The following is a 19,935-nucleotide window of genomic DNA, read 5'->3' on the forward strand; positions in this document are numbered from 1 at the left end:
ACCCGGGTACCTTTTTCAATTTCAAATCTCGATATTTTAATGGTTGTTGAGACTAGGATGTTGGAACTCTGTTAGATCTTAGAACTCGTGAACATACATCTATTAATGGGGTTGACCGAATTTTAAAGTGAGGAGGGGCAGGGGGAGGGGCTCCTGCATTTTTTTATTACGTGGAAGGCCGGCAGGGTACCCGGGTACCCACGAAATTGAAATGATCATATCTCCGTCAATTTTTCATAGATTTTGGAAATTTTTAGCTCATTCAACTCAGAAACTCATCATCTATCGGGGAAATATTTGGTTAGACCGATCTAATCACCGTGGTTTTCGGAAAATCCATATTTTTGGGAGCATGTCCCTCTACCATATTGAAACCCACATTGTTAAGGCTAGGATATCTTAAAGTGTTTATGGTCAACCATGGCCCCACGAGAAGCGTGTTCCGAAATCACAGTTTCAAAGTCAACACGTTTTATGATTCCAGGCCAGTCAGATACAATATGCCAAAGCAATTTTACGATGCTTGGTACCGAAATTGCTACTAACCTACCGAAAATCCCGTATATTGTATTGCATAAAAACATGGATCCGTAAATCCGGATTTTCCGGTACCCATGGTGATCGGACCGGTCCAACCAAATACGATCTCGATAGATAATGAGTTTCTGAGTTGAATGAGGCAAAAACTTTTAAAATCGGTGGAAAATTCGCTGAGATATGATCATTTCCATTTCGTGGGTACCCGGGTACCCTGCCGGCCTTCTACGGGTGTTTTTTTTTGCTGGCCACACTACGGTTAAAATATTACATTTTATATATGTCGCATCAAGTATCAATATATTGTTAATAAACGTTCAAAATTTCATTCAATTTGGTTTACTGGTTTCGGAGATATGACAATTCCAAACTTGGAAGTCTAAAAAATAGTGTTTTACGAGAACAGTTCTAGCTTCGCGAAAGATTGACCAATCGAGCCCAAATCTGTACCAATGATGCACATATAATAGGTTGACAAAGAGTCAAAATTTGATAAATGCACTCAATGAAAAGTTACAGCATGTTGATCTTTTTTGTGAGAGAAAAAATAATTTTGGCCACCCCCGTATTTTTATTAAATCTTATCATCAACTAGCTTAGCCCTTAGCATAGCCAAGAGTCCAAAACTTAAACAGCTTACATTAGATGACAGGATGGTAAAAATAGCGAATTTTTCAACAAATGTATGGTTACATAAAAAATTAGTGTGCAATGAAGTAATCGGAAAGATCTCACCAAGTTCGCTTGGTGCAAACGGTTTAACTGCAATGCTTTTTAACTAGGGATGTAGTACCGGTAGTACCGGTACCGAAAATACCGGTATTACCGACCAATTTTTGGTACCGAAATACCGGTACTGACTGACCTTTGGTACCGGTACTTTCGGTACCGTGAAATCTCTCCTGAAGTGATGAAATCCTCTCATTAGTATAGGCTAATCCGGATTACCCCCAATTGTAGAGGCGCTTGGTGAGATAAGGAGAAAATCGTTTGTTTACATAAAAAGATCAATTTTTTGTCGTTAAATTTTACTCATTTTTTGCTCTAGATGTTGATATTTTCCATTTGCAATGGCTTCCATTATCATAATTCTTGATGCCTACGCCGACAGATACCGGATTGGCCAGCTAACAAAAAAATGCGGAAGATCGCCTCCGACCATAGCAAGAGCTCCTCAAATTAATCACATAAATTGTTCGTAAGTACCTACCGGATCTAAGCGCAACTGAAAGAGAATTAAATTTTCTTTCCAAGAAGTGCTGGTTTGTTTCTCTACGATGCGGAATTCGATACGAAAAAGTGCAAAAAGTGCACTTTGCCTATGTGCGCCATGGGAAATATTGGCGGAGTCACTCTTTTCATAGGGTTCTTATTCCTGCCACCAGATGCGGAGGGATCGTTAGCTTCCGTTAGATTTGCCTATAGTCAATATGCAATAGAAATAAACGGAAATATTTAAAACCAAGTACAACATTTAAAACAAATATTTCATGTACAAAACTTTTCTGCAAATCCAGGATATCACAGCAATGATAGGTTTAATGAACGTTAAATTTTAGAAATAGATTTATAAGATTAGAATAAAACTTGTTAGATTTCGGTTTTTCTTGTACCGACTTTTCGAACTCTCTAAGCAGAACACCCTCTTCGAATAGGATTTCTTGTTATTTCTTCAGTTTTTAGATTTCATTTGCATCATCAAGGGAAAGAATCGGTTAAATCTTCTTCTGTCTTCACCTAGCAGCTATCTATCTGCTTTTGGTACATGTAAGACTGTTCCTGTTTCATTCTAGACTCACCAAGATACTACCTATGAAACTGCGCAGAAGCTAAACAATAGTTCCAAAAACAATTTCATACAACTAATTTCTTTTTATATTTTTATCTATCCATATTATTTTGTTTAATACAATATGTTCTGGTTAGATTTTATGACATCCCTAAAAACTGGAATTCACAAATGCCTGGTAAATTGTAGATTGTCTGTGCAAAATAGTTTACTTTTCATTTCTGTGAAAAAAATCCAGTACCGGTATTTTACCGGTACTACCGGTACTGCAAGCCCCAGTACACGCTATGTCTGAACCAGCAGATTATAAAATTTGCATGTACATCGGGTTTCTTTCCATAAAACATCAGTATTCAAGCTATATTTTCATTTGAAGAAGGTTTCAAAATATTCTATCGGGGAAATTTTGATTTTTCCATCTTTTTGATCGTTTTTCATACAAATTTGCTTGAAATCCTCATTTTCGGTCAATTTATCTCCCATACAAAATGTATGGAAAAATTTTCACCGATAGAATATTTTGAAACCTTCTGCAAATGAAAATATAGCTTGAATACTGATGTTTTATGGAAAGAAACCCGATGTACATTCAATTTTTATAATCTGCTGGTTCAGACATAGCGTGCAGTACCGAAATACCGGTACTCACCAAAAGTGCTCGGTACTGCGACCCCTATTTTTAACTGCAAGTCCGCTAGGTGCAACAATTTTGCAGTTATCGCACCGCTATCTGTGAAAAACAAAACGTCAACAGAGTAACGATGTTTTTCGGATGCACTACAGCTGCATTGCCATGTTTTTGAGTGCATTTTGGCGCCGTCCAACAGCAATTGACAACTGTTTGACGGCTGTCAGTCGTTGGAGTTAGCGAATTTAATTCGGTAACTGAAACGTAAACATGTTGCACTTAGCGAACGTCTACTGTATGTAATAAACAGTGTAACGCACTTCCTAGCCACAAACGCGGAAACTTTTTTCTCTAACTTTGTCACCTCAAAATCATTCTGCTGATGTAATCCCCGGAAAAACGTACATAAATTGCATTACCGCGGTAACTGCAATAATCCCTAGTCACTTTTGGATCAGCTTACCTGAAACCCCTATGTCTGATAATGGCTCACTATCGCGGACTAATTATTCTATGTTCTTAAAAATTATCACATTGGAAGCGGAAACTATCCGTAACAGTAGCGTTATCAGAATTTTTATAATTCGACCGACACATTCTGTCAAAACAACGCGGAGACGAAAAATGCGTGACAGAAAGTATAAAAACAGTCACCCATTTCATTCGAAATAGGGTATGTGTACCATCAGTAATCTCACGCTCCTCTATTCATCATATTCGAAAATAAACGATTACGGCACCGGTTGATTCCATTCTTTTTGTATTCATGGGTGCTCACTTCTAACCAAAAATACAAAAATAAGAGCAAAACAAACAGCACTTCAATCCTTTGTTTTTCTTAGGATGAAAATGGGAGCCACATGCTTAATAACGGAACCAATACCTTATCATGAAACATTTCAAAATCAGATAATCATGGCTTACGCAGTTATTTAATCTGTTTAGTGAGTCCCCCTAATATGTTAATTTGGAGAGCCGATGCACTCGCGGCTGTTTAGAGATTTGTTGAGATAACAAACGTTTAAATTTGGAAACATCCAAATATAGCGAAGTCAATAACGGCGAAGGCCACGTACTTACGGTTATCTAAAAGGGGGTAGGAATGTTAGTACAGCACGTGTTGGTGACTCCGTTCTGATTATGGATTAATGAGATATGACGTGACAGGATTTATAGCCAACACCAGTGCAGAATTTGAGCTCGGTACCAGTGTTTTGTTTTCATTTTGACGAACTACTCATGTAATTTGTTCGATTTGGAATGAAGTTAGCATAGCATAGCATGAATACTTGCACACATCTTGGATGGAGTTGCAAAGTTAAATATATCTATTGACATTGCTGATTTCGCTACTATCTACAATGCCATAGACCCACTCAGCCCCACACACCTGGCCAAGTCCTTGCAAGCATTTTTATTTAAGTCCAATCATCAACTTAGAAAGAGCCCAGAACTGAAGCAGCTTCCAATAGATGGGCGGACATTGAAAATAGCGAATTTTCAATATATATATGTATAAATGTATATCTACAACAATATAGGATAGAGTAAAAAAAGTGCAATCAGAAGGATCTCACTAGGTTCTAGCTCGTCGGATGTCAGTCTTCAGTGTGAAATTCTGCAGCTGTTCTTTTCCTGCTTCTATTGCCGATTGGTAACGCATTTCACTGACTTTAGCTAGGCTGACAGGAGATGGCGGAAGTTGCGCAATTATCACTGTGGTGGGTTGCGTACTTGCTTCTTGACAGTTGGACTGGTCATGGATTGAATGCCATCCATCCTCAGCCTACTTGATTAGTTCCAAAACCATCTCATTTTCTTTATATTTGAAAACGCTTTTTACATATTAAATGGCCGAAATGTTTTAGCTCAATCCGTGATGGACTTTGATTTTGTCGTGCGCTCTTGAATATTCGTGAGGGACTTCATCTGTCATGCCCTTACCGAACCAATCAACAGGTTGTCCGTGAGGGACTTTACTTGTCACGCCTTCACCGGACCAACAACCGGTTGTCCGTGAAGGACTTTATTTGTTCCTCGTGCGTCTTGAGGAGGCGTGGCACTGTAGATTTGATCGCTTCGTTTAACTTTCCTTTCCAGCCGATTCATTGGTTCGGAATAGCCAAGGTGTTCTTCCGAAAGCAACAAAAAGAGAGGGAAACTGTCTTCTATTCGATGGTAACACGGGTTCCCTTGGTAAATCTTGTCGCAGTAGGTCCTCGATGGCCAGCTTGTTGAACTTTCGAGCCGAAAACGTTCAGACGACTTTGCCACATTGAGCTGGGCTGAGAGTTTTTGTTTAAAGCATCTTCGATTTATTCGTGGTTTCATTCTTCTTCTTTTTCTTCTTCATTGAAATCGAGCAACTTCTCCGAGATCCGATCCTCGTCAGCCATTTGTGGTGGGTTGCGTACTTGCTTCTTGACATTTGGACTGGTCATTGACCAGTGGTCATGGATTGAATGCCATCCTCAGCCTACTTGATTAGTTCCAAAACTACCACAATCACAGCTACCAAATTTGGTCTTTTATCATTGAGTAGCCGCTTTTTACGATGCAGAATGCATTATTTTAAACTTCCCCGCAAGTTTGATTTGGTTAATATTCTCAAAACAACACCAACGACTTCCGAAGGGCACTATTATGAACGATTGGCGTACCGGTCAAACTGTCGCCTATAGTTCCACGATACGGCTACGGAAAAGTTCCGCGATCACGAAATCAAATTCACATTTTCTTCTTATTTCATCATCACTATTAATTACATTAAATTACTTTACCATTAGCTGATGGCGTAACACCAAGCCACAGAGAAACAGACGTCACACTCTCATCGCTTCCCATGGATCACCTTTTTAATGGTTGATTTGAATTTTCAGTAGTAGGTCGATTCACCACTCGCGGCGCTGGTATCGTTTTTGCTCCTGTTTGACGTTTGCTCACTACCGCCATCTAGTGGCGGCCCGGCCAAACCCAGTACATTTAGCATTGGGCGATTACGTTGTCGTGACGATGTTTTTTAATTAAATTTGTTCTAAGTGTTACGTCTGTTTCTCTGTGACCAAGCCATTTCTTCCAAACCGATTTGAAATTTTCACGGAAACGAAAGAAAACACGTGACAGAAAACATACAAGCAGCCACTCGCACGCATGGCTTGCTGCGATCCTTCTTGTTCGATTTGGAATGAAGTTGTTCAGAAAAGCCCGCTGGGACGTTCTTACCTAGGATAGGATACGACAACTAGTCAGTCCAAAAGAGACCAATTTGGGGACCAATATTCTTAGCAACGCGGAAAAACAAGACAGCAAGCTGTGAAATTAGACAGAGAAGTTGCAGGTTTCACATCCTATCCTAGGTTCTTACGGTGTTCTTTCTTGTTATGCTGGTACTAGTCCTAAATTTGAAATAATTTCAACAGAACATTTGCCATTTGGATTTCTATCACTAACGCAGTGTGTTCCGAAATCCTAGATATCATCGAATCCTGAATAATCCTCACATACCATCTTCTTCTACTCCACAGATGGACTCGATAGAATGGCCACTAGCACCCCTACCCAACCGGCTGCCACCCTGCCAGGAGCTGGAGGAATGCATACCGTCTCTTCGGCACCCACTTCCCCGGCCAAGGCAGGAACCGGCCTTACCACCAGCATCAGTTTCAGCGAACGGAACAAACACTTTGAGGCGGCCAACACTAATCGATTGGTGAGTGTTCCCTTTCTTGGTGTGGCTTGTAAAACTCTCGGAATCCAAGTTTTTCGGTGTGCTGGAAGTGCTTGGCTTTGGTTAACACTACAACAATGTCATTGTTCTTACATCACACCATGCGGCTCCTTTGTAATTTATTGTGAATTTAGCACGAAATTGGTTTTGGAAATAACTTTATTGGCGACGTTAAGCAATACGTCTGAAGTAGTGCGCTATGTAGTACATCTATGCTCTAGTCAGCGAATTTTATGTTTAACGACACAGCAGATGTCAATGAAGTTATTCCCCAAACCAATTTAGTACCATATCTACAATATTCATGTCTACCAGATGGTTTTCTTCATGAAACATTTATCTTAGTACTGGAGACGGTTAATTAGGAGTGGTTTATAAATTAAAGGAATATACCTCTGGTTAAGTTGCCTTTCAAACATCTAAATGTCTCAACACCAGACCAACCGAAAACCGCATGACACCCTTCTATTTCTGTTACTAATATCTCAATATCCTCTTCACGCACGTTTGTACCCCGTTCGTGGCAAATCCGTTGTCTCTTTCGTCGTCTCTCATCTTCAGAACAAATCCTTCCTAAAGCCTCCCGCAGCAACCGACCACTACGGCTTGAATGGCACTAAGCTGTCCGAATCGACCCCGGTATCACCGGCCCTATCATCCGCTTCGCAATCCCTCAGCGCGGCCACCCTGAGCGGCAGCTCCCCGTACGACGTCAACCGGTCGCTGGACGCCACCAAGAAGCCACGGAACATTTTCGGCACCCTGCGCAACAAACTCTCGCTCTCAAAGAAGTCCAAATCGCTGGACAACTCGCAGTACAGCCCGACGCACGTCGGCCAGATTCACAGTGCCTCGTCGACGCTCAGCCGTGGCTCCACGATGGATCAGCGTAAGACCATTTGTTTCTTCTACATATTCCTACTATGTTAATTCGAAATCTTGATGTAATTGAGGATAACTTGTTGAGAAGACTGGTAGAGATCTTGTCTCCTCAATACGTTATCTACTATGAACGAATTTTGGAGTACCACGTCTGATCTTCATTCTCCCTACCTCCACTCAGGATCCATCTTCAAGAGTCTCTCGCGGAAGTCTTCCATTTCCGAATCGTCGGCCGTGTCGGGAATCTCCAACGCCAGTGGGCGAACGTTCGTCCATGAGGAGTCCACGCTGCTGCTAGAAACGTTGGAGAACAATGTCCTGCGACATTACCTGGTGCCAATCGAGGTCGCCCTCCGGCAGAGGGCGTGGAAGCGCAAAGGCGTCAAGCTGCACATCTACAACGATCACACGTTTATCGCGAAGCACATCAAAGGGTGAGAACCTACTACTAGACTAGATATTGAAGTAAGTTCACTCCATGTCCCGATTCTTCCTTACAGCGGAGTCCTATGCCACGTGTGTAACCGCAGCATCCTGCGCCGTCCGGGAAAACAGGGCTACGAGTGCCGCGATTGTCTCATCCAGTGCCACAAACCATGCCACGTGCGAACTCCCCAAGCCTGCCCGAATCCGAAAATCCTTTCGGTACAACTGTAAGTATCTCTAATCACAATACCTAGTTGCTTATTTTCATACCTAAATTTTCTCTCTTCCGTTTCAATTTTGGTCCATGGTTTGGTTTTACTCTTCCGTTTCGCCCCCCGCAAGAGCGACCTTACCCGTGCTTATCGACTAGAGAATCCCTTCACTTGATTTCGTTAGAAACAAACAATACCAAAAATTACACTTGCTATAGTCGAAGAAATCTAAAAGCAATCCCCCCAAGTAAGTTCCCACAAGCGAGCTTCCGATTTTGCGTTCACGTATGCTTTGTTTGATGATACTCCTCGCATGGTAAATCCTTTCCCCCTAAAAGATTGTTGTTTAGAATGACCCTAACCCTAGCAAAGCGTGTGCAGTATATTAACGAAGACTATTTTATCGATAAGACTTGAAGCTCTTTTCCGTTTTCCATGCAAACGTCAAACCACAGAGTAGCAGATGTGCCTAACTCTTGGGACAAATTACAGTTAAACACATTGTCACGAAAACGTAACCGCCCAATACTAATTATGCTGTGCTTGGCCGAGCAACCACTAGATGGCAGTAGTGAGCAAACGTCAAACAGGAACAAAAACGATATGAGCGCCGCGAGTGGCCAATCGACCAACTATCAAAATTAGAATCCACCGATAAAAAGGTGATCGATGGAGTGCGAGTAGAGTGTGACGCCTGTTTTTCTGTCGTCAAACGTCGCCGACGGCAGAATCCTAAGTATAGATGACAGTTCTCTTAGGTATGCTAGATCCTATTTTGCATCAGTAGTGGTAAAAAGTTTTGCACAGAGCTCAAATGGGATTTCATAATTATTCTTCATGTATGGATGGCAATATGGCGATCTAGCATATCTTTTTTTTTTTTTTTTTTTTTTTTTTTACTTGGTGGTAAAGCCTTTCTGCCTTCCCGACACGCGTTCGATAAGCATGACCAGTGCTACCGATTTCGTCCATCGCGTGCCAGTTCGTGAGGGACTCAGAACAGAGAAGAGAACTCTGAACCCTACGCCTCTAACCTCCACCAAGGTCTACAGTGCCTGCTTCCCCCGGATTCCACTAGAAGCGACTACTTCGGGGGGGCTGTGCTCATGCACTTCACTTGTTATCAGGCATAGCTAGTCACGCTAGATCGCTGACTTTATCTCCGACATAACTGCTGCGCTCTCATGAGCTTTATCTTAGTCACATAGCTTTAACTGCTGCGCTCTCGTGAGCTTTGACATACTGCTGCTGCTCTCCAAGTTGACCAGTGGAATGCCGAGGTCAGTTCGGCAATGCCAATTGGAGGGTGGCTATTCTACTTCGGGTGGCTTTCTCGCTACGTTCGTTGACCTTTTCCTGGGCGAACCGGTTGAGTGCCGAGGTCGGTCCGGCGATTCCGGTTGGAGGGTGGCTTCCGGTTCGCTGGCGCCCCGACGACTCGAACCCGGTTGATTCGACGTAGTTTCTTGCGACTCAGCGTAGTCCCCGGCGGTGGAGCTAGCTTACTCCGACGAAGAGTTCTCCGGCGGTAGAATATCTCCCGAAACCGTTGTTCGCGTTGCGTATTCCTTCGATGTTGATTGGCAGGGTGTCGAAGTCGGTCCGGCGATTCCGGTTGGAGGATGGCTTCCGGTACGCTGGCGCTCCGACGACCCGAACCAGTGGTTTTCCACGGGCGCTGATTACTCAGATAGTCCCCGGCGGTGAATCTATCCTACTCCGACGAAGAGTTCCCCGGCGATGGAAGATCTTCCGAACCGATACTTCCCAGATCGGTGCCGAGGTCGGTCCTGCGATTCCGGTTGGAGGGTGACTTCCGGTTCACAGGTGCCCCGACGACCATTCACTGGTGCTTCTCGCGACATACTCGTCCTAGTCCCCGGCGGTGGAGCTAGCCTACTCCGACGGAGAGTTCCCCGGCGATGGAAGTTCTCCCGAACACGGTGGTTTGATCCCGACCAGTCAGGTGCCGAGGTCGGTTCGATGATTCCGGTTGGAGGATGGCTTCCGGTTCACCGGCGCCCCGACGACCCAAGACCAGAGCGTTACGACTACTCGGACTAGTCCCCGACGGTGGATCTAGCCTACTCCGATCGCGATCCGATGCCCTTTGGTCTTCACGCCATTTCCGCTGCAGTGACGACAGGATCTGTCCCACAGCCCTGTTCACCGCATTCCAGGTGGTTTCTTCCCGACACATTCGTTCTACAATGTTGTCGGGGCTAAGGCTTGTGGTACTCTCCGCTAACATCCCGTCTCGTGCTGCCCTGAATCTGGGACAGTGGAAAAGCACATGCTCTGGTGTCTCCTCATTACTCGGGCATGCTGGGCAAAGTGGGGACTCTGCGTGCCCGAATCGATGCAGGTACTTCCGGAAACATCCGTGGCCTGACAAGAACTGTGTCAGGTGAAAGTTGACCTCCCCGTGTTTCCTATCCAACCAGGTTGAAACGTTCGGAATGAGCCGATGGGTCCATCTACCGTTTTCAGCGTTATCCCACTGCTGTGATCTAGCATATCTTAGAAGCAGTCATCTGTACTTGAGTCAGAACCTCCTGTTGTGAGAATGTGGTAGCACTGCATAAAAGCGTAAGAATGTGAATGCACGAATTTGTTCGTGCTGAGCTGAATAGCAGTATGTATTCATAGTTCCACCTTCATCCTTCATCCTTGATCCCAGTACACAGGGTCAAGTATTTGTCCAAAAAGAAACCAATGCTCAAACATCTTGTTTGACTCGATCGAATTTTCATTAGTGTCAAACAAATGTTTGTTCTTTAGTTCAGTCCTTGTCAAATATTTCACCTTGTGTACTTGAGACCTCAGTGTCCAACAAATGTTTTTTTCTTCAGGTGTTCCATGTCAATGATTTGACTCAGTGGTGTACTTATAACCTGAGTTCTCTTCTAACAGTGTCTCTTGATTTTCAGCAGTGCTGCTAGCCCAAGTACTGGGTGTTCCGAGGGGTTCCAGATGCTTTCAGAGAGTTGTTTCTGGAGGTTTTAGCAGCCTTTTTAGGGCGTTCCGTAAGGTTTCGTTGGCTTTTTATGAGATTACGGTGAATTCAGGGGTATTTCAATAGTATTAAGGGAGTTTCATGAGACGTTTCAAGGGGCTTTAAGGGCGATTCAGGGGATGGTCTCAGGAGCCTTGAAAGGGGGCGTTACAAAAGGGGCGTTTCAAGACATTTCAGAAGCATTTCAGAGAGTTTTCCCGGGCAGAGTTCAAGTACTGACGATCAAAATGTGATATTGGTTTGTTTGAGATAAGAGGTAAAAGTACTGAAAATAATAGCAAAAATTTGTTCTTGAACCATCTAACCAATAGCAAAATATGATATTTGAAGATCAATCAAATAGCTCACTGCTATTGGCTAGATCTTACCAAGAGCTAAATGTGCTATGATGATGATGTTCCAGGAGTAAAATTGAGATATTATTTTCAGTACTTTTACCTCTTATCTCAAACAAACAAATATCACTTTTTGTTCTCCATATCAAAATATGCTATTATTGAGCTTTTTTCCTCTGCTCGGGTTAGTACGTGTTAAGGGCGTTTCGAGAATTTTATAATCGTTTGTTTACATTTCAGGGGCTTTTCAATGGGTTTTCAGATGCGTTTCGGGGGTTTCTGAAGCTCTTTAAAAGCGATCCAAGGGGTTCAGGGGCATTTCAATTTGTTTATGCCGATTTCGAAGGCGTTTCAATGGGATTACGGAGGTTTCAAAGGCGTTTCAGATTGAACTGGTATCAGGGGTTTCCAAAAACACCATTAAATGAAAGGGGTTTCATAGCCATTCCAAGAGATAATGGAGGTTTCAGGGACGTTTCAAGAGCTTTCAAGTGTTTATGAATATTATCTGAAATTTTCTGAAATGATTCTCCATATACCCCTATACCATGTGACGCACTTGACACCTTCCGAAAATGCCTTCGTAACGCTTGTAAAATCTGTCAAAATGCACACAAATTTCCTAAAATGTCTCCAAAATCCCCCTTCAACCCGAGGGTCCGAGACCTTGAAAAGACACGGACACGTTTAGTACTTCCAGTGAGCTATTAGCTCTTTGAAGGAAGCACCACACTAGACAACGGACTAGCATGCAACGTCCAGTGGCACAGCCGAAAACTTTTCCTGACAGCTGCGGCGGGAATCGTACCCGCGCCCCTAGCACGATGCGACTAAATGGTTGGTGACACTAGCCGCACGACCACGAAGCCTTTGTAACGCATCTGGAACTATCCGGAAACACCTCCTTAAGGCCTCTGAAACCCGCTCTGAAACTTCGTGAAATGCCTCCAAAATCCCTCTAGAACCCCTGCAGACCCATGTAACGCACCTGAGACCTTTTAAAACCTCAAAAAGCCTACACAACGCCCCTGAAGTACATAAAGGAATTTATGTATGAAAGTATTCAGCAATTCCTCTCGATAATTGTCTATGAAGCTCTCTTAGGATCCTTACCAGTTTGATCTTGCGATTCCACTCGAGAATCCTGTAGGGGTTCGTCTCAAAATTTCTCCTGGAATACCTTCCGGTGTTTCACTATGGATTCTACCTGGGATCTGTGGAATTCCGAATGCTGTTAGGCGTTACTAGAAGGTGTGGCGCGCTGTCCGTTAGTAGATCGAGGCATAGTTCTGAGCACGTGTATCACATACCACACAGGATCTTTTTTAAGTATTTAAGGAATCCTTACCCGAGCAGGAGAAAATAGTTGAAGAATACCTAACTCACAAGGGAAGGTTACGATAGTGTCCCCCGGGGATTTCAACCGGACTATTTTTGTTACATTCTACATGTGGAAATATGAATAAATCCAAAGCTTTTCGGGTGATGTGCCAGTGGTGTCGTCAGGAGGGGCCCTCAAAGGGGCAAATTAGGCAAAATATAACATTATTGAAAATGCTCAAACGTCACCAAAATGCATATTTCACAATGTATTGCAGTAGAATCAGGTGTAGTCACTGGCCCATCATCCGAAAGACTTTGGATTTATTCATATTTCCACATGTAGAATGCAACAAAAATAGTCCGGTTGAAATCCCCGGGGGACACCATCGAAACCTTCCCTTGTCAGGTATGGAAAACCGAATACCTACAACCTGAATGAGGTATTAAGTAGCCCTACATAAAAGGTAACATACCCAAAACAAAAACTGGTGTGTATTCTGTGCATACGTGCGTAATGACATCAGGAATGGCAATACCTCATTCCTCCTCGGGTAGCCTTTAAGATTTCCGGGATTCTTTCAAGGTAACCAGAGATCTTCACAGGATATTTTCAGAAATTCCTAAAGATTAATGATTTCTTCATTGATTTATCCCGGAATTATTTCAGGTATTTCAACCAACATTTTCCCCTTTATTCCTTCAGCAATTTCCCCGGGTTTTCTTTCGGGATTTTGCATTATTTCTTCCCGGGTCTACTTTGAAGATTTGTTCTGGGATTACTACTGGATTCTGACAAAGGTCCTTTCAGGAATCCTTCCAGGAATTCCATTGAGAATTCCTCCCGAGATTCCGTCATTGATTTTTCCCTGGATTCATTTAGGACTTTCTCACGGAATTCGTCAGTGAATTCTTCAATATTTTTTTTCAGAATTCGTCCATGAATTCAAGCTAGAATTTTTTCATTGATTTCTCCCGGGATTCCTTCAAGAATTTGTCCCGGAATTCCTTCAGTGATATTATTCGGCATTCCATTAGAGATTCTTCCCGGTATTCCTTTACTAACTCTCCTTGTGCATTAGGTTCATTATTGACCCAAACCGTACACTATGTCAGCGAGTTATTCCCAATGTGATGCATTAGTAAGGTTTATTCCTCCCGGGATTTCTTCCATGATTCCAACCGAGATTCTTTCAGGGAATTCTTCAAATCTTCAGGGATATTTCCAGACATTGCATCAGAGATTCCCCCAGCATTCCTTTACTGATTCCTCTCGGGATTCCTTCTGGGTTCTTTCACGGATTATTACTTTGACTTCTTCCTCTAGGACTTATTCTGGGGTTTTTCCGGGATTCTTTCATTGATTACTCCTGGGATTTCTCGGGGATTGTTTTCGGGGTGGTTTTTGGGATTTCTATATTATTTTTTCCCAAATTTACTGTAGAGATTTCTCCTCGGATTCCTTCAGGAACTCTGAGATTCTGTCAGAAATTCCTTCAAAATATCTTTCTGGAATTATTTGAGTAATTTCTCCCGGAATTCCTTAATTGATTCCTGCCGGTACTCCTCCCGGGATACCTTCAGAGAATTCTTCCAGGATTCCTCCTGGGCTATTTCCTGGCATTCCATCAGGGATTCCTTCATTAATTCCTCCCGGGATTTCTTCCGAAATTCTTTTACAGATTATTCCCATGGGATTGATTGCATGATTGCATCAGGGACTCCTCCTGAATTCTTCTTGGATTTTATTTCGGTATTCCTATAGAGATCTCTCTCGGACTTTATTTAGGGATTCCTTCCAGATTGAGATTCCTTCATAAATTTCAGCCTGAATTTCTTCATTGATTCCTCCCGGGATTTCTTTATTCCGGAGGTTTCAAAGGTGTTCAAAGGTTTTTAAGGGGCTTTCTAGTGAGCTTCAAGGAATTTCACAAGCATTTCAAGGCACTTCAGGATATTTCAAGAGTTTTCTAGAAGCTTCAAGGGGTTTCAGGTGTGCTTCTAGAGAGCTTCAAGGAATCATTTCAAGGCGGTTTCATGGCATTTCTGAGCGTTCCAGTGGGTTTTAAATTATTTGCCCAGGTTTTTAGGGGGCTTCACAGGCTTTCAGGCGAGCTTCAGGTGATTTCAGGGGAATTTTTAAGGCGTTTTAATGTGTATCAGGCCAGTGCTGAAAAAATAATTTCGTCATACATATCTAAATTCAATCACCTACAGCTCATTACAGAAGCTGAACTTGAGAATATGTCAAATGAAAAACTTGTGCGGCTAGTCCAGTTCTGCAAGAAAGTCACGGAAAAATCGCTATTTTACGAATATTTAAGGTAAATAAAGGTAAACGGACTACCTTTGGGCTCCGTGGCCGTGCGGTTAGCGGCGTCAGTCGTCTAGGCGTTTCGTAAGCCATCGGAGTGCGGGTTCGATTCCCGCTCCAGTCGGGGAAAACTTTTCGCCAAACGGAAAATTCTCCATTGGGCCACTGGGTGTTATGTGTGTTGTCCGTTGTCTCGTGTATGTGTAATGTTTTGTCTGTGCAGCCTCTGGCTGAAGACGGTGTAGTGTCTTTAAAAAAAATGCCAATGATATTCACGGTGAATATCATTTGGCATTTTTCAAAGGTAGTATGTGACATTTACCTTAAATATTCGTAAAATAGCGGTTTTTCCGTGACCTTCTTGTAGAACTGGTCCAGCCGCACAAGTTTTTCATATACCATATTCTCAGGTTCAGCTTCTAAAATGAGCTGTAGGTGGTTGAATTTAGATATGACGAAATGAAATTTTCAGCACTGAATCAGGGCAGTTCATTGAATTTTAGATAAGTTTTAGGGGGCTCTATATCGTTTCAGGTGATTCTAGAGGGGGATCTCAGGGGTTTTGGGAAGCTACACAGGCTTTCAGATGAGCCTCAGGGCACTAAAAGACATTCCATTGCGTTTTTTAATGTTTCTAGGGAATCAGAGGCTTTTAGGAGGCGTTTCAGAGAATTCCAGGGGTTTCAGGGGGTTTTAAGAGGCTTCACAGGCTGATGTGCTTTAGGGAGTTTCAGGGGGTGTAGCTGGGATCATTTCAACAATTAATCCTCGAAATTCCTCCAGAAAGACCGGCAGAAATTCCCCAAGAAATTCTAGCCTGAACTTCCTTAGAAATTCTCCTGGAATTCTCCATTAGGTAATAAGTAGGGAGTGCACAAATAGAGTTTTTTTTTCTAAAAATGGAATTAGTTTATTACCTAAATAAATGGATTTCAAGGTTGCAAAGTAGTTTCGGGTTTCCAGTAGAATTTGAGGCAGTTTCAGAAAGGTTTCAAGGGAGTTTCAAGGGGGATTTCAGAGGCGTTTCAGGAAGTCCTCTGGGGCTTCAGGAGAGCTTAAGGAGGTTTTTAAATCGATTCAGTGGGCATCTCAGGGATTCAGATTCAGAGGGCTTCAGAGGTGCTTCAAGACGTTTCAAGCCCGTTTCGCGGAGTTTTATAAGGGCGTCAAACCGTTCTATGGCATCGCCGTAGATCTCAAGGTTCAGAAACTTTCAAGAGAAATCCAGAGAGGTTTTAGAGTGCTTTCAAGGCGTTTCAAGGATTTTATGAGGTTTCAGGGGGTTTTGGAGGGAATCTCAAGGGATTCAGGGCTTTCAGATGAACTTTTTAGGAGGTTTCAGAGAGGCGATTCAAGCCGTTTCCGGGCATTTCAGGGAGCTTCACAGGTTTTCGGGTGAGCTTCAGGGTGGTTCGGAGGGTTTCAGAGGGGTTTTACCGGCATTTGTAGGCGTTTCAAGGCATTTCAGGGTGGTTCGAGGGGGTTTCAAAGTAGATTAAGGGGGCTTCGCAGGTTTTCAGGAGAGCTGCAAGAGAGCTTCAGAGGGCTTGCTGAAGCGTTTCAAGGAGTTTCAATAAGTTGCTGTGTGTTCTAGTGGGTTTCAAGGTTCTGGGGGCTTCGCGAACAGGCTTTCAGTTGAGCAAATGCGGGTTTCAGGGAGGTTTCAATGGTGTTTCAAAGTGTTTCAGGGCATTTCCGTGGACTTCAGATGAGTTTTATGGGGCTTCATAGGTTTCCTTGTGAGATTCATGGGGATTTCAGTTTAGTTTGAAGGAGGTTTAGGGTATTTTGAGGGGTTTCAGAAGAACTTTTTCGGAGGGTTTTAGGAAGCTCCACAGGTTTTCTTGTGAACTTCAGCAGTTCAAGCCGTTTCATGACGTTTCCGAAGGTTTCAAGTCAATCAAAGGCTTTCTGGAGTACTTCAGGAGAAATCCAAGAAGTTTTCGAACGGTTTCATGGCATTTCACGGCTTTTCTGGGGGGTTTTTGGAAGCTTCACAAGTTTCTAGGTGTGCTATAGGGAGTTTCAGGAGGTGAATAAGGTGAATAAGGTACCTTTAACAATCCTTCCCGGAATTCCTCCAGACAATCCGAAGGAAACTCCTCTAGAAATTCTTGCCTCTTAAGGATTTCTTCAGAAATTCCTCCTGGAATTCCTTCAAAATTTACTTTCGAGTTTCCACACGGAATTTTTTCCAGAAATTCTTCACGTAATGTTGAGTAAGATAAATCGCGATTGCTGTTAGTCTTCTTTGTGTGCCGGAATGTAATTTTCGATGATTTTGCTGCTAGATGTCCGGAAGACGCAAATGGACGTCGACGACTAATATATGCCTCTGGAGCCGACCTACTAATACCTGAGCTATCAAGTTAAAATTCACGAATAAAAAGAGTATAAAAATTGAAGCCCTCGAAAGAAATTTCCTTATAGCACAGACAAACAGACGTATCACTTGGAACAAATTGCGAATAAATTTATCGTCACGAAAACATAATAGTCCAATGCATAGGTTCCCAAACTTTAAGCTCGCGCGATCCCCTTTTGCCACCAGACGTAGTTTTCGCGAACCCCCATAGAAATTCCCTCAGTTGTTGTCTGTTACAGTAAAATATTTTACTGTCCCTCGCGACCCCCTGAATGAAGGCCGGCGACCCACAGTTTGGGAAACCATGGTCCAATGCTTTTCAGTGCTTTGTTTCACAAACCATCGAGTAGATGGCGGTAGTGCGCAAACGTCAAAAAGAAGCACAGACGATCCGAGCGCCGAGTACAGTACCTGTTAAAAGTGGAACGATGAGAAAGAAGTAGAGGTGGGAGGTCTGTTTGTATCAGGTATTGATCTTCGTAACGCAAAGCATGATTTAGCTAAAAACTGATGAATATACTCGCAAAACTCGTTTTCCGCCTGCTTTATAATGTTCATCCTACTCGTCGAAAGAAAGCCCAATACAAAACATATTTTCACATTTTACTTTTACAGGTTAAAATGGCCAGCCCAGGGCGTTTGAAATGGACAGTTTATTCCAAATTCGAGCATTTAACTGCGGAGCACAAGTCAAACGAACCATCACAAGAGCTTTTGTTAGTTTTACTGTTTCAGACGTTGTTTAAGGAAAAACAAAAACTAATTGCGATACTTTCACTTCAACTCGCCTCAACATTACAAAAACACACGGCTTCGGATTAGTAACGAAGCAACGCTTAAGCCACTCATTGGAAATCTCCTTATAGATACGGGCCTAAACGAAGAAATCGAAATCGGATTACCTTCCAGACATGACAATTCAGTAGGAAGTAGCTTAAAGAACAAAATATTTAACGAGAATGAAGAAAGCCTTCGAACGATGATAGGACATGGAATCACGTAACACAACACGGTCTATTTATTGTCATCGCAAGCGATGAATCAAGCGGACAGATTAGAACATAGAATACAATGAAACTCTAATCGGATAGAAGGTTGTGAAAACCCTATAAGGAACCAAATGTAATTTAAAACTCAAAAAACTAACGCCACTGCGCTGATTTACGACTACATACATATATTTACTAAATGTTACCTTCTACAATTAGAATCTTTACACCTAAAAAGTTTTCGTCTGAGTTGTTGAAAAAGTCATAATTGTTAAGGTGCAAGTGAGAAAGTCCGGTAAAAAAACTAGGGCAAACGCAGTACGGAGCAGCATACCTCGGGTATTTTTGCTTCGTTGCGGAATGTGGTAGCATAGAGAAAACAAATGATTTCGAGAACAAAGTGCAATTGGTAAAGTGATTTAATTGAGATGGTTTCAGTAGGAAGTAGATGGAAAGAAATCCTTTGTCCATTGGTGTTTGTTCTTTTAACGTAGGACTACGCGTTATACTACGGGTGGTAAAAAATCTTTATGTTTATGAGTTATGAAACTCAATTTATATTTCGCAGATTTTCATATTGTAAGGTTGGTATCTCACTCAATGGTTTATTGAAAAATGACTTACTGGCTCACTTACTTACATTCTTACTTAAAATTTATGTTATTTACATTAAATTTTTGTTTTTACAAATATTTAAACACAACAAGTGTTACAAGGTACTTCAACAACAAAGGTACTTCAACTTTGAATAGTGTTTTTTATATTAAGTACAATTCTAATCCACGTTACCATTTTTCCTTTTGGCAAACTATCGAACTGCTCTCAATACCTAGCCGAAAAGGCATTATTTTTCTACGCACTGATATATATTCCAAAAGTTACAACCTGTCAAACTTTTGGAATATATTTCAGTGCCATACTGTTTTGTGCGATTTCAATTTCATTTACTTATAGTACTACACCAAATTATGCCAAAACTGTTGAACTAGTCCGCTATAACCATTAGTATGGGACAAACATCAAATTCTCGCTCCAGTTGACTTTTTCGATTCCATTTAGGTCTCATATGAACTGTGCAAAATTTCAGCGCAATTGGTGAAACTATAATTTAGCGCAAGCGGTTCAAAGTTTTCATAGGATTTACTATGGGAAAAGTTACACTTTCAGATAAAAAATCCCAGAGGTCACCCCTTGTCTCCTTAATTCAAATTGATCAACGCTTCTTGTAGAAAAATCATTTATGAAACTTCCCTTCGAAGACCGCAAAACAATTGGATGCTTGGGGAAAAAGTTATTGATTTATTACCGATTAGTGATCCAACGAACGGCTTTTTGTTTTGTTTTATCAGCAGCACTGCTGCTGTCGTTGCTGCATGGGGTGGTGGGTGGCATCAC

The 19,935-nt window shown here is 42.3% G+C and overlaps 1 protein-coding gene across 10 annotated transcripts in view; it reads left to right on the forward strand.

Moving 5' to 3' along the window:
* Nucleotides 1–18,963, forward strand: part of LOC109623319 (uncharacterized) — an 83,640-nt gene extending 64,677 nt beyond the window's left edge. For 8 of the 10 annotated variants that reach the window (XM_062842758.1, XM_062842759.1, XM_062842756.1 and 5 more), the window contains 5 exons: nt 6,479–6,663; nt 7,243–7,570; nt 7,745–7,997; nt 8,064–8,216; nt 18,167–18,963. In XM_062842758.1, the coding sequence (XP_062698742.1) occupies nt 6,479–6,663; nt 7,243–7,570; nt 7,745–7,997; nt 8,064–8,216; nt 18,167–18,194 (947 nt within the window). In that variant the 3' untranslated portion in view covers nt 18,195–18,963. Of the gene's footprint in view, nt 1–6,478; nt 6,664–7,242; nt 7,571–7,744; nt 7,998–8,063; nt 8,217–8,331; nt 8,449–18,166 lie in introns of all 10 variants that reach the window. The other 2 variants (XR_009995684.1, XM_062842755.1) reach the window with 2 other exon arrangements.
* Nucleotides 18,964–19,935: the final 972 nt, after the last annotated feature.

This window comes from Aedes albopictus, chromosome 3 (genome assembly GCF_035046485.1).
Source record: "Aedes albopictus strain Foshan chromosome 3, AalbF5, whole genome shotgun sequence".
In the NCBI taxonomy this organism is placed as follows: Eukaryota; Metazoa; Arthropoda; class Insecta; order Diptera; family Culicidae; genus Aedes; species Aedes albopictus.